This window comes from Nyctibius grandis, chromosome 3 (assembly GCF_013368605.1).
Source record: "Nyctibius grandis isolate bNycGra1 chromosome 3, bNycGra1.pri, whole genome shotgun sequence".
Lineage (NCBI taxonomy): Eukaryota > Metazoa > Chordata > Aves > Nyctibiiformes > Nyctibiidae > Nyctibius > Nyctibius grandis.
In genome coordinates this window covers 95,468,145-95,491,227 of record NC_090660.1, presented here as the reverse complement: position 1 = coordinate 95,491,227, position 23,083 = coordinate 95,468,145, and the positions used below count along the sequence as shown (strand labels likewise).

The 23,083-nt window shown below is 43.9% G+C and overlaps 1 protein-coding gene across 25 annotated transcripts in view; it reads left to right on the top strand.

The window, feature by feature from the left end:
• Positions 1 to 23,083, top strand: part of RIMS2 (regulating synaptic membrane exocytosis 2) — a 531,876-nt gene that overhangs the window by 154,754 nt on the left and 354,039 nt on the right. The window contains exon 4 of one of the 25 annotated variants that reach the window (XM_068395873.1): positions 2,892 to 2,933. The exons of the other annotated variants lie outside the window; for them this stretch is intronic. Coding sequence (XP_068251974.1) covers positions 2,892 to 2,933 — 42 coding nt within the window. The remainder of the gene's footprint in view (positions 1 to 2,891; positions 2,934 to 23,083) is intronic. 25 annotated transcript variants of the gene reach the window in all.

The window sequence follows — 23,083 nt, the reverse complement described above, 5'->3', positions numbered from 1 at the left end:
TCTGTGAAGAAATTTTTCCTAAAGTCTAACTGAACCTCCACTGGTGCAGCTTGGGGCTATGTCCTCTAGTCCTGTTGCTAGTTGCCTGGGAGAAGAGGCCGACCCCTACCTCGCTACAACCTCCTTTCAGGTAGTTGTAGAGAGTGATAAGGTCTCCCCTCAGCCTCCTTTACTCCAGGCTAAACAATCCCAGTTCCCCCAGCCGTTCCTCATAGGACATACCCTCCAGACCCTTCACCAGCTTTGTTGCCCTCCTCTGGACTTGCTCCAGCACCTCCAGCAATTGTTTATTGGAATTTGAAATATGACAATGTAACGTTAAAGAATAAGTCAATTACGTTTCTTCCTGAAAGGCTGAAAACTGGCCATTTCCCAAGATTATCACTATTTTTCTTCTGCAACACTTATGACACAGCACTGTAGTGCAGCCTCTGATTTTGATTGTTTCTATTTCTGCGTACCTGAGTTGATAGATCTTTAGCCCAGGTGTCTTAAAAAAGCATAAAATCTTTATTTGGACTAAGCATATTTGAAAGCAATCTCAGGTAAAATAGAGGCATTTTTACTTTTTTTAGCTATGTTTTTCTACCTGCTGACATATTTAAAGATCATGAGAAATATTAAAAGAATTGTATAGAGACAGTGTTTAAAATAAGGGAGTTGGTATCCAAGAGTCAGACTGACAATGCTATGTGCGGATTTGTTCGTGTTCAGAAGTATCCATTAAGGACAACAGTTTCTCCAAACTTTTTAGAATTCTTTATGTAAGAATTAACTGACATGAATTTTTTTTTAACATTGTTGACCACCGCGGTAAAAAAAACCCCACAACTGTTGAGAAAGCATAATGATATTCTTTCACTTAATGAATAAATCTAATACTTCGTACAACTATTTTGCAGGTTGAGTTTAAAATTGAATCAATATTCTTTTTGATGCATGACTGCAAAGAGCTGTCACTGACTTTCCCTGGTGCTAGAACAGGATGCAAAATTTGGGCATTTGAGGTACCCTACAGTATTTTTAACATATGAGCTAAAGATTTAAGTTTTATGGGATTTGAACTGCATCCAAATAAGGTTTTATTTTCATCTTCCTGCTCCTGTTCCAGCACTTTTCACCACTTTGATAGTCAGTCCTTGGAGCTTTAAACCAATGTCAATCTGAAAACTGTAGTTTCAATAGTTTTGCTTTTGTTTCTTGTACTGTCTATCTTTCATTTCAGTGTCTGCTGTGTGTGATCCTTGAGGTAACAACAGAACAAACAAGTCAGTTTCTTCTTCACAGAACTCCTCTTTTAATTATTTCATTCCTGCACATATAAGTTTAGGGATGTGGATCAACATTTCATGGCTATTACAATTTTCAAGTAGAAACTAAAGCTACGCTTATCTGCTGTCTCAATCTGGAATGGCATAAAAAGGAAATTAATAATAACTATGGCCAGAGGAAGCAATAGAAATTTGTGGGAAGGGAGCCAGAGAAAATGCAGTATTTAATTATTGAAAAGAAGTACCTTGGGTCCAAGAAAGTCAGAAATCCTTCAGTGCGGAAGTTTTAATGAAATAATTAGACACTTATGACAAGGATTAAGCTGCACCTACTTGTGAGGATGAGTAAGGAGTTTGGTACCATCTGTAATGCCTACATGCAGAGTCTCTGTAAGAAGTTCCTGAATGGTACTGACATTGTCTGTTAACAGCCCAGACTACATATAGCGGGTATACTATGTTACTACCTGTTATTAATAGGTTGCAATGGGTTGTAGCATCTCCATTCTATTCTGACTTCCGGAAAAGAAAGGGAGCTTTTTCTCTCCATTGCCTTTGCAGAACTGTCTGTCTTCTGAGAAATGAAACTGCTTCTACAATTCCGTTTGTCTCCTAATGTTGGTTTTGTTTTCCCCAAAGTAGAACAACCAATGACCTAAGCTGTTCTTAATTTTTTCCTGATGATGTTTTATTAAAAGAAATACTTTTTATTTTTTATAAAGTCAACCTTTATCTAGCTGTAGAATCTGTACTGAGTTGGGCCTCTGACCAATGGTAGATACAATTTGGGATCCTTTTTTTTAGAGAAAGCTAGTCTGTTTGGAGAAGTGAGAAAGAGAAGAGGAAACTTCCCTAACTGTAGCGGAACTAACCTACCTGAATAAACAGTCTAAAACGGCTGTGTTTCTTTTCAAACGTTAAAGAGTGTTTTAATTAAACACATAACAAACACTGAGTTCCAGTGAAAATCTAAACTCAGCTGCAATCATCCTCTGCAGTGAGCAAATCTCATGTTGATTTTAGGGAATTTCATTTTCATAATTTACTCTAGTAGAGTGCCTTTTCAAAAATAATTCACAGAATCACAGAATGTTAGGGATTGGAAGGGACCTCGAAAGATCATCTAGTCCAATCCCCCTGCCGGAGCAGGATTACCTAGATCATATCACACAGAAATGCATCCAGGCGGGTTTTGAATATCTCCAGAGAAGGAGACTCCACAACCTCTCTGGGCAGCCTGTTCCAGTGTTCAGTTACCCTCACCGTAAAGAAGTTTTTCCTCATATTTATGTGGAACCTCCTGTGTTCCAGCTTGCACCCATTGCTCCTTGTCCTGTCAATGGATATCACTGAGAAGAGCCTGGCTCCATCCTCATGACACTTGCCCTTTACATATTTATAAACATTAATGAGGTCCCCCCTCAGTCTCCTCTTCTCCAAGCTAAAGAGACCCAGCTCCCTCAGCCTCTCCTCATAAGGGAGATGTTCCACTCCCTTAATCATCTTCGTTGCTCTGCGCTGGACTCTCTCTAGCAGTTCCCTGTCCTTCTTGAAGTGAGGGGCCCAGAACTGGACACAATATTCCAGATGCGGCCTCATCAGAGCAGAGTAGAGGGGGAGGAGAACCTCTCTTGACCTACTAACCACACCCCTTCTAATACAGCCCAGGATGCCATTGGCCTTCTTGGCCACAAGGGCACATTGCTGGCTCATGGTCATCCTGCTGTCCACTAGGACCCCCAGGTCCCTTTCCCCTACGCTGGTCTCCAACAGATCTGTCCCCAACTTGTACTGGTACATGGGGTTGTTCTTGCCCAGATGCAGGACTCTACACTTGCCCTTGTTATATTTCATTAAATTTCTCCCCGCCCAACTCTCCAGCCTGTGTAGGTCACAGAATCACAGAATCAATCAGGTTGGAAGAGACCTCAGGGATCATCGAGTCCAACCGTTGCCCTTACACCACCCTGTCAACTAGACCATGGCACTAAGTGCCATGTCCAGTCTTTTCTTAAATACATCCAGAGACGGTGACTCCACCACCTCCCTGGGCAGCCCATTCCATGTCTAATAACCCTTTCTGAAAAGAAATTCTTCCTGATGTCCAACCTGAACCTCCCCTGGCGAAGCCTGAGGCTATGTCCTCTTGTCCTATCGCTAGCTGCCTGGGAGAAGAGGCCAACTCCCACTTCACTACAACCTCCCTTCAGGTAGTGGTAGACTGCAATAAGGTCACCTCAGAGCCTGCTCTTCTCCAGGCTAAACAACCCCAGCTCCCTCAGCCGTTCCTCGTAGGTCAGACCCTCCAGACCATTCACCAGCTTGGTCGCCCTCCTCTGGACTCGCTCCAACACCTCAACATCTTTCTTGAAGTGTGGGGCCCAGAAGTGGACACAGTACTCAAGATGCGGCCTCACCAGTGCCGAGTAGAGAGGGACGATCACTTCCCTAGACCGGCTGGCTACACTATTCCTAATAGAGGCCAGGATGCCATTGGCCTTCTTGGCCACCTGGGCACACTGCTGGCTCATGTTTAGCCGGCTGTCGATCAGCACCCCCAGGTCTCTTTCCACCGGGCCACTTTCTAACCACTCTTCCCCCAGCCTGTAGCGCTGCATGGGGTTGTTGTGGCCAAAGTGTAAGACCCGGCACTTGTTGTTGTTGAACCTCATGCCGTTGGTCTCGGCCCATCTATCTAACCTGTCCAAATCCCTCTGTAAGGCCTTCCTACCCTCCAGCAGATCGACACTCCCACCCAGCTTGGTGTCATCTGCAAATTTGCTGAGGGTGCACTCAATCCCTACGTCTAGATCATCTATAAAGATATGGAACAGCACCAACCCCAGAACTGAGCCCTGGGGAACACCGCTAGTGACCGGCCGCCAGTTGGACTTTGCCCCATTCACCACCACTCTCTGGGCTCGGCCATCCAGCCAGTTTTTAACCCGTTTAAGAGTCCACCCATCCAAGCCCCGGGCAGCCAGTTTGTCTAGGAGGATGCTGTGGGAGACAGTGTCGAATGCCTTACTGAAGTCTAGATAGACTACATCCACAGCCCTGCCCTCATCTACTAAGCGGGTCACTTTGTCATAGAAGGAGACCAGGTTGGTCGAGCAGGACCTGCCTTTCATGAATCCATGTTGGCTGGCCCCGATGCCCCGATTGTCCTGCATGTGCCGTGTAATGGCACTCAGGATGATCTGTTCCATCACCTTGCCTGGCACCGAGGTCAGGCTGACAGGCCTATAGTTCCCTGGATCGTCCTTCCGACCCTTCTTGTAGATGGGCGTTACATTTGCTAATTTCCAGTCAGCTGGAACTTCTCCAGTTAACCAGGACTGCTGGTAGATAATAGAGAGTGGTTTGGCAAGTTCATTTGCCAGTTCTTTCATTACTCTGGGGTGAATCCCATCCGGGCCCATAGCCTTGTGGGTGTCCAACTGGCACAGCAGGTCACTAACTGTCTCCTCCTGGATCATGGGAGGTTCACACAGCCCCCCATCCCTAACTTCAGGCTCTGGGGGCCAAGTCTTCTGAGGACAACCGGTCTTGACATTAAAGACCGAGGCAAAGAAGGTATTGAGCACCTCTGCCTTTTCCTCATCCCCTGACACTACACTACCCTCCTCATTCAGCAAGTGGTGGAGGCTCTCCTTGACCCTCCTTTTGCTGTTGATGTATTTGTAAAAGCTTTTTTTGTTGTCTTTGACTGTAGCAGCCAAATCGAGCTCTAATTGAGCTTTGGCCCTTCTAATCTTCTCCCTACACGACCTGGCCACGTCCCTATAGACCTCCCAAGTTACCCGACCCTTCTTCCAGAGCAAGTAGGCTCTCTTTTTTTCCTTAAGTTCTAGTCTAAGTTCCCTGTTTAACCAGGCCGGTCTTTTTCCCTGACGGCTTGTCTTCCTACAGACTGGGACAGCCTGCTCCTGAATATTTAGCAATTCCCTTTTGAAGCATGTCCAGCCTTCCTGGACTCCTTTGCCCTTCAGGACCAATTCCCAAGGGACTCGATCCACCAGCCTCTTAAACAGGCTAAAGTCTGACCGGCAGAAATCTAAGGCAGAAGTTCTACTCTTGCCCCTCCTTACTTCCCCCACTATCGAAAACTCTAACATTTCGTGGTCGCTATTCCCAAGACGGCCACCGACCCTCACATCTCCCACTAGTCCTTCTCTGTTCACAAACAACAGGTCAAGCAGGACCCCTCCTCTAGTGGGCTCATTTACCACTTGCATGAGGAAGTTGTCCTCCACACATTCGAGGAATCTCCTAGATTGCTTCCTCTCTGCCATGTTGTATTTCCAGCAGACATCCGGCAAGTTGAAGTCGCCCACGACTACAAGGGCCGGCGACCGGGCGGCTTCTGACAGCCGCTTGTAAAACACCTCGTCCGCCTGCTCATCCTGGCTGGGTGGTCTATAACAGACTCCCACCGTAATGTCCGCCCTGCCGACCTTCCCCCTGATCTTCACCCATAAACATTCAAGCTTGTCATCCTCACCATCTTCCTCAATTTCAACACAGTCCAAGCACTCCCTAATATACAGCGCTACCCCACCGCCTCTCCTGCTTTGCCTGTCCCTCTTAAAGAGCTTATAGCCATCCATAGCTGCACTCCAGTCATGAGAGTCATCCCACCACGGTTCTGTGATGGCAACTACATCATAACCTTCCTGCCGTACAGTGGCTTCTAGCTCTTCCTGTTTGTTGCCCATACTGCGTGCATCGGTGTAAACGCACTTCAGCTGGGCTAGCGGCCTTGCCCCCGACGCAGGCCTGTCACCCCTAGGTTCATTTGTGGCTGCCCTGGTCTTATCCCCCTCCCCCATCAAACCTAGTTTAAAGACCTCTTGATCAGCCCTGCCAACTTCTGGGCCATAACCCTTTTCCCCTTCTGACTCAGCTGTTCCCCATCCGGCATAAGCAGGCCCAGTGCCATGAAAGCCTCCCCGTGGTCAACAAACCCAAAATCCCACCTACGGCACCAGTCTCTTAGCCACATATTAATCTGTTACTTTCGTAGTCTTTTCCCTATTTTCACCAAATACCAAAGGAATTGAAGAGAATATCACCTGCGCACCTACCCCCTTTACCAAACGCCCCAGGGCCCTGAAGTCCCTTTTGATTGCCCTGGGACTTCTCTCTTCAATCTCATCCCTACCCACCTGGAATACTAATAGCGGGTAGTAGTCAGAGGGCCTCACCAGTTGAGGAATCCTCCTGGCAACATCCCTTACCCGAGCCCCAGGGAGGCAGCAGACTTCCCTGTGAGTCGGGTCTGGCCTGCATATGGGGCCCTCCATTCCCCTTAGCAGGGAGTCGCCTATAACAATTACTTTTCTTTTCTCCTTTTTGGAGCTGGTTGCAACCCTCTTACTTGGTTGCTTCTGTTTACGTAGCCCCGTACAGGATCCTTCACCTAGATTTGTATCTTCCTGACACTCAGGAAGACGTTCAGGCTCCAGCGCCTCATACCTATTCTGCAGGGGGACGTGGGGAGGGGAGGAAGGTCGGGATGGGATTCGCCTGCCACCCCGAGCAGGGACCTGCCTCCATTCCCCCCCATCCCCTAGGTCTCCTCCTGCTCCATGTGGAGGAGGAAGAGGATCCTCCACTACCTGGAGAGCATTAGGCCCGTCCGTTTTCCCCAGGACAGGCAGGGAACAGCACTGCCCGCCATCCTCTTCCTGGGATACTCTTGTACTCCTTAACCTTTCCACCTCCTCCTTGAGCAGGGCCACCAAGGAGATCAGGTCGTCGACCTGTTCGCACCTCACACAGGTCAGGTCTCCATTACCCTCGAGTGCCAGGGCCAGGCTCTGGCACTCCCTGCAGCCTGACACCTGCACCTCTGCATGCTTCCGCGGCAGGTCCTTTTGGGTTGCCATGTCTTTTCTGGCACCCGCAAGGGACTTAGGGCCCCGCCGAGTGGAAACCATACCTGCCTGCCCGCCTACTCTGCTCGCCCTGCCTGCGCAAACTGCTGCGCAAACTGCCACGCCCCTGTTTGCGTGCTCCTGTTCACGACGCTCCAGGTCGCTCGCGCTCCCCAGGGGGCCCTTCAAATCTCCCACGGTGCCTCCGGCTACGCCCCCTCCTCTCCTGGGACGGGACTTGGGGGCTGCTGCTCAGGTGGCCCTGAGTACGGAACCCGGAAGTTCCTGGCAACAAATCAGGAGAGGAGGGGGCGTAGCCGGGGGCACCGCGGGCGATTTAAATGCGGTAAAGCCAGAACAAACAGTTGACAGCGGCGGCAGTAGCGACAGCGGTGGCAGCGGCGGCAGCAACTGAGGTGAGGGCGGGGGCGAGGGTGACATCGGGCTGTAACCGGGCGGTTTTCATACTCTGGGCCCCCCGAGCAGCAGCCCCGAGCTGCTTCCCCACCCCGGACCCGGAAATTCCCGGCAACGAATCAGGAGAGGAGGGGGCGTAGCACCACCCCCTGTGATTGGGTGATAAAGAGCCTCTGGGATAGCAGGGACTAGTCCCTGCCCAGAGGGGAGAGGGAGAGTCAGCAGTGACTGTGTGTGTCCCAGGGCAGGAGAGACCGCAGCAGTTTGCAGCTCGTTGGGGAGGGCGCTGACTCCCTCCCAGTGCACAAGGCGAGGAAGGCGCCAAGGAGCTGTGAACCAGGGGTGGCACCAACAGGTATTTCCCAGCTCAGTGAAAGAACAATGGTATCTACCTGGCGGAAGAAGACCAAAATGGATGTGGGAACCCAGACAGAGCTCCCACGGAAGGAGGCGATGGTGCAGGTCGCAGGCTGCAGGGAATGCTACAGCGTCTCTGTGGTGGCAGGGGGCTGTGTGCGCTGTGAGCAGGTAGATGATCTGCTCGGCCGAGCGGCACAGCTGCAAAGCCAGGTTGAAAGGCTTCAAGCCGAAGTAGAAAGGCTTAGGAGCATTTGGGAGGCTGAAATGGAGATAGACTGGTGGAGCCAGGCTCTGCCTTCCCTGCAACAAAAATGGGAGCACCTGCCGGAGAGCTCCCAGGATCGAGGGACCCCTGTACTCTGCCCCTCTCAGGTGGAAAACAATAATCTAGAGGAGAGGAGTGAGTGGAGGCAAGTCTATGGCCGTGGCAAAAGGCGAGTGCCCTCCTTGCCTACCTCACCTCCACAGGTGCCTCTGAGCAATAGATATAAAGCCCTAGTGGAATACAGCTGGTCCAATGGGGATGTGGTGGAGAGGCAACCTATATCAGAGGTCCCACCACAGTCAGAAAAACCTGACAGGCATATAGCTACCTCCTCCACAAGGAAGAAGAGAAGAGTTTTAGTGGTTGGAGACTCCTTCCTAAAGGGATCTGAGGGCCCAATATGCAGAGCTGACCCCCATCACAGGGAGGTCTGCAGCCTGCCTGGAGCCCGAATCAGGGATATCACCAGGCAACTCCCCAACCTGGTGAAGGCCACAGACTACTACCCCCTGCTGATCTTCCAGACAGGTGGTGAAGAAGCTGCATCCCATAGTCTGAGGGGGATGAAGAAAGACTACAAGGCCCTAGGACGGTTGGTGAAAGAGTCTGGGGCACAAGTTGTTTTCTCCTCCCTCCTTCCATTTTCAGGTGATGACGTGGGATGGAATAGTAGGATTCTCTCTATTAATGTCTGGCTACGAGACTGGTGCTACAGGCAGGGCTTTGGGTTCTTTGATAATGGCTGGTTTTATAAGACACCAGACGTGACCGTAATACATGGGAAGGGTTTATGTCGTAGGGGCAAAAGGGTTGTGGGACAGGAATTAGCAGGGCTCATTCGGAGAGCTTTAAACTAGATTCGAAGGGGGATGGGGTAGTAGCTGGGCTTGCACCACTGGGGCAACGGTCTAGTGTTGAGGTAGACCAGGAGGCCTCCCATCCCCCTGGGGTGAAATCGGTGTGCTCAGCTCGCTCCCTGAAATGCCTGTACACCAATGCACGCAGCATGGGGAGTAAACAGGAGGAGTTAGAAATCCGTGTTCGGTCGGGGGGTTATGATCTAGTGGCAATTACAGAGACTTGGTGGGACAACTCGCATGACTGGAATGTGGTCATGGATGGCTATGTCCTGTTCAGGAAAGACAGGCCACTAAGGAGAGGTGGTGGAGTTGCTCTTTATGTGAGTGAGCAGCTAGAATGTATTGAGTTCTGTCCAGGGGCGGATCAGGAGCGAGTTGAGAGTTTGTGGGTGCGAATTAAGGGGCAGGTTGGCAGGGGTGATACTGTTGTGGGTGTCTATTACAGGCCACCGGATCAGGATGAGGAGGGTGATGAGGCTTTCTACAGGCAGCTGAGAGCAGTCTCGCAATTACAGGGTCTGGTTGTCGTGGGGGATTTCAACTACCCTGATATTTGCTGGGAGGCCTACTCAGTCAGCCAGCCTCAGTCCAGGAGGTTCCTCCAGTGCATTGATGATAACTTTCTGATGCAAATGGTGGATGAGCCAACTAGGAGAGGAGCGCTGCTGGATCTTATCCTCACTAACAAGGAGGGTCTGGTTGAAGAGGTGAAGGTTGAGGGCAGCCTTGGTTGTAGTGACCATGAGATGGTAGAGTTCAGGATCTCATGTGGCAGGAACAGAATAGCTAGCAGAATCACAACCCTGGACTTCAGGAGGGCCAACTTTGGCCTTTTCAAGCAATTGCTAGGGGAAATCCCATGGGACAGGGTACTAGAAGGTAAGGGGGCCCAAAATAGTTGGTTAGCATTCAAGGACTGCTTCTTCCGAGCTCAAGATCAGAGCATCCCAGCAGGTAGGAAGTCAAGGAAGGGTAGCAGGAGACCTGCATGGTTAAACAGGGAACTGCTGGGCAAACTCAAGTGGAAGAAGAGGGTGTACAGATCATGGAAGGAGGGGCTGGCCACTTGGGAGGAATAGAAGTCTGTTGTCAGAGGATGTAGGGAGGCAACTAGGAAAGCTAAGACCTCCTTGGAATTAAACCTTGCAAGAGAGGTGAAGGACAACAGAAAGGGCTTCTTCAAATACATTGCAGGTAAAGCCAACACTAGAGGCAATGTAGACCCACTGATGAATGAGGTGGGGGCCCTGGAGACAGAGGATAAAAAGAAGGCGGAGTTACTGAATGCCTTCTTTGCCTCTGTCTATACTGTTGGAGGCTGTCCTGAGGAGCCCCGGACCCCTGCGGCCCCAGAAGAAGTCAGGATAGAGGAGGAATCTGTCTTGGTAGATGAGGGCTGGGTCAGGGACCAATTAAGCAATCTGGATATCCATAAATCCATGGGCCCTGATGGGATGCACCCACGGGTGCTGAGGGAGCTGGTGGAAGTCATTGCTAGGCCACTCTCCATCATCTTTGCTAAGTTGTGGGCAACGGGAGAGGTGCCTGAGGACTGGAGGAAAGCGAATGTCACTCCAGTCTTCAAAAAGGGCAAGAAGGAGGACCCTGATAACTATAGACCGGTCAGCCTCACCTCCATCCCTGGAAAGGTGATGGAACAACTTGTCCTTGGTGCTGTCTGTTGGCACATCAAGGACAGGGGGATCATTAGGGGCACTCAGCATGGCTTCACCAAGGGGAAGTCATGCTTAACCAACTTGATAGCCTTTTATGAGGATGTTACCCGGTGGATAGATGATGGTAAAGCTGTGGATGTGGTCTATCTCGATTTCAGTAAAGCATATGACACGGTCTCCCACAGCATCCTCGCAGCTAAACTGAGCAAGTGTGGTCTGGATGATCGGGTAGTGAGGTGGATTGTGAACTGGCTGAAGGAAAGAAGCCAGAGAATGGTGATCAATGGGACTGAGTCCAGTTGGAGTCCTGTGTCTAGCGGAGTCCCTCAAGGGTCGGTACTGGGACCAGTTCTATTCAATATATTCATTAATGACTTGGATGAGGGAATAGAGTGCACTGTCAGCAAGTTCGCTGATGACACAAAACTGGGAGGAGTGGCTGACACACGGGAAGGCTGCGCAGCCATTCAGAGAGACCTAGAGAGGCTGGAGAGTTGGGCGGGGAGAAACTTAATGAAATATAACAAGGGCAAGTGTAGAGTCCTGCATCTGGGCAAGAACAACCCCATGTACCAGTACAAGTTGGGGACAGATCTGTTGGAGAGCAGCGTAGGGGAAAGGCACCTGGGGGTCCTAGTGGACAGCAGGATGACCATGAGCCAGCAGTGTGCCCTTGTGGCCAAGGCGGCCAATGGCATCCTGGGGTGTATTAGAAGGGGTGTGGTTAGCAGGTCGAGAGAGGTTCTCCTCCCCCTCTACTCTGCTCTGATGAGGCCGCATCTGGAATATTGTGTCCAGTTCTGGGCCCCTCACTTCAAGAAGGACAGGGAACTGCTAGAGAGAGTCCAGTGCAGAGCCACGAAGATGATTAAGGGAGTGGAACATCTCCCTTGTGAGGAGAGGCTGAGGGAGCTGGGTCTCTTTAGCTTGGAGAAGAGGAGACTGAGGGGTGACCTCATTAATGTTTATAAATATGTAAAGGGCAAGTGTCATGAGGATGGAGCCAGGCTCTTCTCAGTGATATCCATTGACAGGACAAGGAGCAATGGGTGCAAGCTGGAACACAGGAGGTTCCACATAAATATGAGGAAAAACTTCTTTACAGTGAGGGTAACTGAACACTGGAACAGGCTGCCCAGAGAGGTTGTGGAGTCTCCTTCTCTGGAGATATTCAAAACCCGCCTGGACGCGTTCCTGTGTGATATGATCTAGGCAATCCTGCTCCGGCAGGGGGATTGGACTAGATGATCTTTCGAGGTCCCTTCCAATCCCTAACATTCTGTGATTCTGTGATTCTGTGAGTACGGAACCCGCCCGGTACAGCCCAGTCTCACCCTCGCCCACACTCACCTCAGTCACTATCGCTGCTGCTGCTGCTGCCGACTGACAGCAGAAGATTCACAGCTCCTTGGCGCCTTCCTCTCCTTGTGCACTGGGAGAGAGTCAGCGCTTTCCTCAACGAGCTGCAAACAGCTGTGGCCTCCCCTGCCCCGGGACAGACACAGTCACTGTTGACTCACCCTGTCCCCTCTGGGCAGGGACTAGTCCCTGCCATCCCAGAGGCTCTTTATCACCCTGGTCCAGGGTGATAAAGGTCTCTCTGAATAAAGAGATAACGGTCTCTCTGACCCAGGTCCCTCTGAATGGCTGCGCAGCCTTCTGGTGTGTCAGCCACTCCTCCCAGTTTTGTGTCATCAGCGAACTTGCTGACAGTGCACTCTATTCCCTCATCCAAGTCATTAATGAATATATTGAATAGTACTGGTCCCAGTACTGACCCTTGAGGGACTCCGCTAGATACAGGCCTCCAACTGGACTCAGTCCCATTGACCACCACTCTCTGGCTTCTTTCCTTCAGCCAGTTCACAATCCACCTCACTACCCGATCATCCAGACCACACTTGCTCAGTTTAGCTGCGAGGATGCTGTGGGAGACCGTGTCAAACGCTATACTGAAATCGAGATAGACCACATCCACAGCTTTACCATCATCTGTCCACTGGCTTATGTCCTCATAAAAGGCTATCAAGTTGGTTAAGCATGCCTTCCTCTTGGTGAAGCTGTGTTGACTGCCCCTAATGATCCTCTCATCCTTGACTTAGCAAAGATGATGATGCAATTCCATTCCAACATGGTGTTAGTATTTTGCTTACTGTTACTGATCACTTGATTTTTTTCTTAATTATGCATATTTGTTGCAGAGTGCTTACTGAAAACTAGCACTTACTATTTGACTTTTCTCACTCTTATGCAGAATGAGCTCAGGGAAGTCAGTGCTGATTTTCTTGTATCCCTGAAGCAGAGTTTGGCCTTCCATTGCAGTGTTATGCTTCTGTATATCACAGCTATGTCTTTAACTGTGCTAAAAGACCATTAATAATCTAAGTCTGTAAATACAGATCTCAGCTGTATCAGAATATTGAGCATTTTTTATTCAGTACTAACTGCAGCTAACATTTATGGAATTAAATGTAGTTTTGCTTTTAGCTAAATTGACCCTGAAAGAAAGCTATATTGACCTTCAATACCATAAAAAAATTGAAGGTAGTAGCACTTTTAATTTAATTTTTTAAATTAATGAAGCCAGTACCTTTCTGTGTTGAGCATGTCTTCTTAAAGGGATGTTTTGACCATGCACAAACATGAATGTTAGAGCTCACTATGTGTTCATAATCCTTAGTTGTGCTGTGCTCTGTTCTTTGGAGGCTAATTTCTCTTCGGAAGTATAAATAACAGATTTTGTTTGAATTTCATATTTACAAAATTGGTTTATAAAGGTGAATAAGTTACATCTGTGGTGTGCAGGCAAAGGAAATGGCTAACACTTAATAAAGGACTCTGCTAACTCAAGTTTGTAGTTTCTGGCAGCAAAGTGGTTCTGGAATCTGCAGGAGGCAATGCAATGAATGACCTTTTATTTTCATACTTTTTACCATAGCTATATAGACTGAATTAAAATGAAAATTGAGAATTAATAATTTTTACTGGTACAAATTCTTTCTTTGTCTGTTTCTCTGTGCTTCTAGAAGTCACAAATTACATTATTAAGCAATACCATTTGTTTTCTACCTTGTCTTTAGCATGATTACTCTGTTTCTTTTTCTGCCCCTTCTTCAAGCCAAATCCTTGTTTGTCCCTTTGTCTACTCTGGAATGTCTTTATCTAGGTATTTATTTATTTTATTAGCTCATTTTCTTTTGTGTATCATCATCTCTTTCTCACTGATGTGAGTTCTTACAAAACTCTGGCCAGACATTGGAAGTGTTTTCAAAGCTATACCTATGGTGTTCCTTCACTTAAAGACAGACATCCTTTTCATCTCTAACCCAATTCTTTTTCTTTCCCCTAGCTCTAGCTCACCTCTGTTCCTCAATTTCCAACAATTCTGCAACCATTCATAAGTGTCTTTTCAGATTTGTGGTAAAGTGGACACTTCTCTCCCAAGCTTTGAGAAATCTTAATTTCTTGCCTTTCAGTAAAAACAGGCCTCGCCGCATTCCTTACTAACCAAAAGGAAGACAGCCACAGATATTTTAAGGGAATAGTTACCTGTTGCAGCAAAGTTGTGCAGTACAATGTCATTTCAAGTTAAGTAGAAAATGTAGGTGACCTGAAGTCAGTGACTCTTAACTGAAAGTGGAATTTTAAAATCCAATTCAATCCACAATCTATGTACAATATGCAATGGGTTGTGTATATGCAGCTTGTTCTGATATCTCTGCGCTGTGCAGCACTGTGCCCTGTAATTGTGCCCTGATGTTTCACAAAATGACATCAGCAAGTGCCTGTTTCTGCAGCACTGGGCTTCCTGGAAATGCTAGTAGGGCCCTTAGTAGGTGTATCATCTTCATAGAATAATAGGAGGCTAAGTTGCTCCAAACACAGTTTCAGGTCCACTGTTTTGTCAGCTGATATTACATGCTTGAATGGGTCCCTAGATGTAGTTTATCTGCCAAAGTTTGTTTTTATTATGCAGCTTGTAATAGGACGAACCATGAAGTTTGCTGCAGAAAACCCATTTTCTTTGGCAAAAAGAAAACAAGGACAACAGTTCTTATGGTAATATCTTGATAGAAAGCAATGCATTTTAGCTGCAAGAAGTTCTATGCTGTAATCACTTTGTGAAAATCCTGGACTTCAAATGATAGACTTCCTTGATGATCACTTAAAAAAAGAATTAAAAAAAAACAACATCAAGGCAGATGAGATTAAAGCAGAAAGCATCTGATTTTCTCTGTAATTCCAAATAAACTAGGAAGCTTCAGAGGGACATTGCATTCCTAAGTTCCAGATCAGTGCACAAAACCAATTTTTTTTTCCCAGAGGTAGATTAATTTTAATTAAATCTTGTTGACTCTAGCATGAGGTGCTGGGCTGACAAAAATGGACCTACCTCAGTTCTATCTTTATGCTCCAGTTAGAACTGTGAAAACTGTTCGAGCTAGAAGAGGAGTCACAATTAGTTCAACAGTCTCACCTCTTGCATATAGAAAAATTGACAACTCAACAGTTAGTTCAGCAATTTCACCTCCTCATGATGCTGAGATAATTGCATTTTATTCCTAAAATGGACATGTAATGATTCGTCTTCCTGCACCATTCATTAACAGGGATTGGAACAGAAAGGAATTCTTGAAAGAAACTCCATTTAACTTGGTTTGCATTTTTAAAATACAGTGTGTATTTTGGGTGCTTCCCATGTCTTGTAGCTGAAGTAAACACAATGATTGGAGAATTTATTTTCATTTATAAAATATGTATCAATATTTGAAGCAAGAAATTGGATCTGTGAATAAAGTAAAATTGAAAGCAAAAATAGTTTAATTGCTACTCAGCAGATTTTTTTTGATGCAGAGATTCTTCCCTAAACGAGATTATCAATTATAAAGACCCTGAGAATCAGAGTGAGAAGGAAAAGAGGAAGATATGTCACTTAAACAATGTAAAAAGGAGGAATATTTTATATATGAGACTCACTCAAAACAAACTGGAGTTTTGGATATTAAGGCCAGTACTAGCAATGTCTTAACTTCTCCTCAGCAAACTTGTTTTAGATGATGATAGACTACATTGCAGTAATGACTGATGCACTGGCCTAGGTCAGGACCATTCATTATTACCTGTTTCACTTCTTTGCTTCTCCTTCAAGTAATTAAGAGCATTTATAAGAATGCTTGTGTCCCATTTGTAGATATTTGTAAAAACTGTCAGTTGTTTTCAGAGTTAAGCCTGGTGAAGCTAACTAAACCAGGAGATTTCCCTCAAGACAAGCGTTTTAAATTTCATGCTCTATGTGGCGTATGGGTACTTCTTTCAGAAGCATTTTTTTCTCTCTGAAAATGAGATTTATTTGGAAATCTATGGAGTGGTGTATCACCAAGTGTCATTAAGCCTTGCAGTTATGATACCAATCAGTTATGAAATTAACCCTAACCCCCTCCCCAAAGCTTTTAACGTAATACCAGCACTGCCTTTACTCCACTAACATAAAACTCCAGTATTAAATGGAAATCTTTCCAAAGTTAAATATTTACACTGCCTTAATGCTTATAAAACCCAGGCTCTGTGACACTGTCAAAGGAAATGAATTCCAGAGGTGTGTGATCTTCAGGAAAATATTCTTCTGGTATTCCGATCAGCTGAAGATAGGAGCAACCCAGGAGACCATAAATCTTATAATGACATGAAAGGAAGATAAATTAGTCTCTTTGAACTCGTTACCAATATATGGAAGGCTCCAACTTTTATCCAGTGTACTGAACAGCAGAAATTAATAAACAATCCAGTTCATAGATGTGTTCTCTTAGCTCCTGTTTCACAAAATGAAAAGTCTAATCTTAATCACTGTCATTTGAAGAATGATCTATCTTCTGCTTTACACATATATTAGCCTTTGTTTCCATCACGAATCACCTGGACACATTGACACTCAACACAAGTTTGGAAGCCTTTTAAGGTCCAAATCAGTCATCTGAAAGTATAGAGATTCTGCAATAAATCTCTTAAGATATTTTCCAGGGGACTAAAAGGAATTTCTAAAATTAATTAAACTCCCAAGTTCACAGGGAATGAGAGCCAATTTCTGCAATGTATAACCACCATGAACTTCAAGATCAATGTAACTGTTACTTTTTTTACAAAGCAAGGGGCTTTATGATCAGTCTGCTCACCCAAAGAAGTGTTTGTGTAAAGGATCTCATCCAAAGAGGATAACTGGTAATCAACAGTGGACTGTTGTAGGATTTAGTTTTTGCTGTCTGCTTTGTGCTAATCATGTCCCTTCTTAAATTGGTATAATTTGGTGAATAAGGGGTATAAGTACAAACTGCCTGTGAGCACTGAGGAAATTAACTTTCACCTTGAATATGTTATCCTGCGGCGGAGAGGAAAGACAGATGTCTGAAAACTGTTAGTGCATGTATTTTCAGCCTCTGTTTTTAGTATTATGCATTATTAATAATGTATAATACTTTGTTAGTAGTATTTTAAATCACCTTTTGTTTTTTTAAAAAGATGACAAATGATAACTTTTGATGGAAGTGAAGAACGGAAATCTCTTTTGTAGCAGATGAAGTTTTCAATGCTTTGTTTCAAAAATCAATCAAATCTCTGTTCTAGGCCAGCACTTCTTGACTAGTGAGACACATCTCATTTGTGAACCATCCAAAACTGCAAATGAGGCACAAAGCAAGATTCGTGTACTGTAATGAGGTGCAAAGAAATATCAATTGATTGTGAGTAAGCTGAAGGTAAAATTGGTTGAAATACACTACTCTAAACCGTGCATTCTGCAAGGTGCAGCATCTACTGCATATTGAGCTTGCTGTATCAATGTGTATTACACATATTCAACCAGAGTGTAACAGCTTTCTGTTCCTGTCAGGTAATGCAGCTATTCCTTTAGTCAGGGAAATGAAATCTCAGTTAGACCTTTTCTAACTCTGCCCAATTCTTCCATCTTAATACTATTCCTTTAATACTTTAATACTTTCATACCACATGTATGAACATGCGTGAACATGCAGAAATGTATATATTCATACTGAAAGCTTAGGATGTATAGCCATTTCAGTAAACTGTCAGACACTCTGAGCAAAGTGGAGAATTGATTATAGGATCATTCCATGACACAGAATTTGCAGACATTATTTTGTGGAGAAATACAGATGTATTTCTCCTGTAGGAAGCCTACCAGTCCTGCAGGCGTGAAACAAAATTAGCAGTATGTGTGAATTATTTTAGTACAAACTAGAATCATGGTCTTGCAGGTTGAAGAAATAATTTCTACATTTATTAGGCAGATAGGTTGTTTTTTGTTTGCCAAATGCAAGTTCTGCCCCAGCAGCTTTAGATAAATTATGTCTTAGGTCAGGGCAGTGGGTTAAAAATCATGTATCCCTAGATTTTAGGGCTTCTTTTTTTAATATGGGAGATCTACTATCAATAGGAATTTTTCTAGAAAACATGCAGATCTATAAAATGCCTGGATTATATGCTGGGACAATGCACAGGTAGGAAAAAGAGAGAGAATGTGCACACCTGGATTTTTTTCTGACAGGAACTGGAAAGTGTTCTCAGATCCAGCAACAGAAATGCAACCACAGACTTATATTCATGCCTCCTAAATAAGATACTTAGACAAGCATAAGAACACTTCATTAAACCTATTTTTGGGCACTCATGCGATTTTTGGTCGCATGAATTTTTTTTACATGCTCGTCTTTATTGATTATACAGGAAGAAAAAGATGGCTAGGCTTCCAAACTACTCACCTTAGTCATCTATATTTAAGTGGAATGCATCTGGGTATCTGTGTTAATAACTTCAGACAATGATTCAGATAATCTAAATTCAACCTCTGAATTTGCCTAAAATCAATAATATCTTCATTTTTTAAGCATAGAATTCCCTAAGCAAAGAATACTTAGAAATGCCCAGACCTGGCAAGTGAGGCAGGAACTAGGCACTGGAGCATTGTTGCAGACCAGAGGTAGGCAACAATGTACTTAAAACTTAGTGTTCAGAGTTGGTTTTGTGAACATGTCACATAGCATATAATGTTATTATCTAAATAGGAAAATTCAAAGTGCCTAATTCCACTTGTACTGGAAAAAACCCTCAAACTCAACACTACACCATTTCATGTTTTTAAGTCTCAGGATGCAACTTGTGCTTTTCTCTGTGTTGTGGTGTGCCCTAGCAATAGAAGCTTTTTGTTTCACCATGCAAGTTGTATATATTGTGTAATATTCAGAAGGGTGAGAAGGACAGAGATAAGAGAAATGATTAAAATAAAACATTTCATGTAATTATTTTCAACTATTCTGTGCCTTGCCTTATTTAAATAAGATTTCCCATATTGCTTTTCAACTAATGTATTAAAGAGAATTCCACGGAGAGGTTTGAGAAGCCATAATCTATATTGAGCTAAGGAAATTAGCTAATAAGTCAAAGTTATTCATGTTAAAGACAGCTTGAAAATAATTATACCAGGAGGTGTACCTGCTTCTGAGGCATACCTACTGATTCATTTCAAGAAGTAGTACTGTCATCGTATAGTCTATCATCATTAATAACAAAAGCATTTTAAATGGTAATTTTCATATTTCCCTTGTCCAATTTATTTGGGTTTTTTTTTCCTCTATCTTACTCATCCTGGAATGTGCAATTTGTGTGGTCAGTGCCAGTTTTTGTATGTGTCCATACTAGGCCTAACAGCATGATTTCCCAAGTGAACATATGGCACATTTCCTAGTATCTGCATAAGGAGCAAAATCAGACCTATCATTGTGTTATGTGAGTTTTAAAAAACGTAGCTTTTTTTAACACTGAAACTATTTATAATAAACAAGTCACCTAGCATTTAACTTTCACAAGTCTTCATTTTTTCCTTTCATCGATTTAGAATTTAGTTAAGCCATAATTGGTCAAAATAAGATAAAATCTCAGCTTCCAAATATTTTATTTGTAAAACGTATTCTTTCCAAAGTAGTAAGTATACAGGTAAAATCTCATATTCAAATTACTCGCCACGTTTTAGAAAGTTTTAAAGCCATAATGATCAGTGGATCGTGATTATTTCTGTCATTTACTTAAACCATGATGCGATGCAGGAAAATGAATTGTTTGGTCTCATCGCAGAACTTCAGCACACCTGATTAGGGACAGTTGGCAATTTCCTGCCTAGGAAGTCCAAAGATGATCTAGAATTTCCCATCAAGATTTGACCTTTTGGGCTGATGTAGTCTATACTACTTGACTTTCTTGGGAATCTATATGTGTCAAGGTTAATTTTGTCTTTCATTAAAAAATAGACATTTGCTTGCTTTTTTTTCTCCCTATGTTGATGACATTAGTCCTGAGAATTTTCAGAGATAGGAATATCCAGATTCCTGTGAAGGTGCAAAATGTAAACTGACAGCTCATCTTTGTATTTTATCTTGAGTGTAAGCAGATTAATTGGAGCGTCCTCTTAACCATTCGGAGTGTTGTGGTACTTGCTGGGTGAGTTCATGACTGAGGAACAGTGCACGGGCTGCTTCCACTGGCACAAGAGCAGCTCCAATACTTGGAAACATGCTAGAGGCGTAGCGTTGAGCTGCCCTTTTGGGCCTTGATCCAAAGACTATTGGCATGCAGTATTACCTGATTTCACTGGAACTGGGCTACTAAACAGTTGCTACAGGGAACAGTAGCTCAACAGATTTTGGAACAGCAAAGTTCTAGTACCCTAAACACAGCAAGTAAGGGAATGGATTGGGGTTCACACATTTTATCTGGAGCACTGACATTATTCTTATCTGTAACCTGAACCAGATCACTTAAGCTTCATTTCCTAAAGTATTTATTAGATAATTTACTTACAAGGTTTGTCATGATTAACTTTTTTTGTAAAGCTTGTTCTAAGGAGAAAGTATTATTTTTTTATTATTTGGTATTACTGCTGGTGGAACAGGAGATAAACTTTGGGTGAGTCCTTTGTGCATGGGGTACCATTAGCAGCAAGGCCATTGGAAACCAAGGAGTTGAGGGAGTGAGTTAAATACAACAGAGGTGGTTCCGTGAGCACCAGAATCAATACAGACTATAATGGTGTTTCATGTTTTGCTATCCTGTTTCCTCTGTAGTGTGGTAGAGGATCACAATAACTTAAGCACCTTTTCCTACCACTTATGATAATTTTGTCAAACTTAAGATGGCAATGATGTGGCTATGTACTGACCGTATTCTGACTGTCTTTCTGCTGCCAAAGTCAATGGGTAATGGCTCAGTTCTACTCACCTTTCCTCTATGTGCACTGACTTGGGTCTTTCTCCTCCTATGATGATGCTGATTTTCCATATCTTGCTGGAATTTAGCTATTTTAATATTTATGCCCCTATGAAATTAACCAGTCTCCTCAAGCATATTAATCATTTATGATAGATTGTAATATGGACAGAAAAATGGATATACAGACTGTACAGGTTTCTAAGTTTCCTATCCTTAGCTTAAAATCTGTAACTTAGGCTAAAAGGAGAGTATAGATTACTACTAAACAGCTAAATGGGAGGAAGATGAAGAAGGACATTGAAAAGAATTGTATAAATATGGATAGAATGCCTCAAAGAAGAAAGTAAAGAAACAGGAAAATGTAGAAGATACTGAGATAAAAAAGCAAGCAAGAAAAAAACATATTTGATGGTTGAACACGAGGATGAATTTACTTTCTTTTGCATTACTGTACTTTGTTAGTGGATATTTTCTGTAACAAGGTTTGGTCTCTTAGCTGGAATTTCAGTATCTTCCATCGTAGACCTGTGACCTGACTACTAGGGAATAAAATAAGTATCACTTTTCCATTCTCAATGAATGTTTAACTCAGTGAATTAAACAGTTCTTTCAATATTTAATTATTTTACCAGAGAGAGAACAGCCTTAACAGCAAAGACAAATTCCCTTTGGAATAATCGAGGGTGTTGATGAGGACTTTGTGGGCATATTTGAGGAAGCCTGAAGAGATACTTGGGACTCACTTTTCCATGTTCCCAGACACTGTTCTAACTGCCAGACTTCCTGTAATAAAAAGAAGGGTATGCTTTGAATGACTGCTCAGGTGCCAGCTCAAGGAGAGAATTCATTCTTACAATTCTTGGGCAGACTGATGCTTCGCTGCAGCCTGGACTTAGGTATTTTTATCCTTTTGGGGTTGGGGCTTTATCTGCATCCCTTTTATTATTATTTCCTTTCCTAGATATTCAGGATACTGGCTTCTATGACTCCTATTCTTATGTGATTAATTTTACAGTTGTAGATTTTGCCTTAGCTCTTGCTAAATTTCTCTTGTGAAGCTAAACCTTTGAACATTGATGTGATAAAATACAAGTGAATGTGTGCTTTACCCCAAAAGAAAGTCTGGTTGCATTTGACTTGCAGTAGCAAAGTGAAATATCCATCCTTGAATTTAATTTAAATTAGTCCTTTAAAATCACGTCCAACCTTGGAGCATCAGTTTGTTAATCTGACCCAAAATGAGTAGTCTTATAAACTGTAATAATATGACATGATCCAGTGTGCAAGGCCACTGTTGTTAACTTACCTGTCTGAAAAGCATTCGTTCAGATGTTTTTTCTTTTCATAATGAGAATACTTGAGCAGTCAAAATTTTTTAATCCTAAATATTTAGCTAAATGCTTTGGTAAGGGCATTATTGTTGAGCAATGCTAGCCGCATTACAGGTACTTGTGTGCTACTAATTACCCAATTTTATTTAGTGTCTAGATGAAAAAAATAGAGGTTTGACTTTCTGTACATTTAAAAAATCCCACTCTTACCCCTAAATGCTAAGTGACTCATCTCTACCATTTTCTTCTATGATTCCATCAAACTATACTTACCTAATATCCAGTAAATTAGAATGGAAGTGAATCCAAAATTAACCTTGATAGTAACTTTTATCACAGAACAATCTTTGCCTTATCAGCTGTAATGTATAGCTTTAACGAGGCTGCATGACTTTACCTTGTTTAAGCTGCAACTTTCTGTGAAATGTCTTTTCTGTGTGGCTATAATAAAGAAGTGATGCCTATAAGTAAAGTTTGAGATAACATATTTGAACATATTGCCGACTTTCTTAGTATAATAGGTTTTCCTTAAGAGCTCTCTGCATTCTAGAATCAAATTCAAATAAGTTTAATATTATATTTGAAATAGAAATGTTTTATATAAATTGAAAAATATCCATACACACTTGGGAGCTTTCTAGAATAACTTTTCTTCCAAACTACTTGTAGCTGGAGAGTGTTTATTAAGATTCAGCTTGGCTAGAGAAATAGATATCTGTATGGATCTCAGTGTAGCCTGGCTTAATGGATCC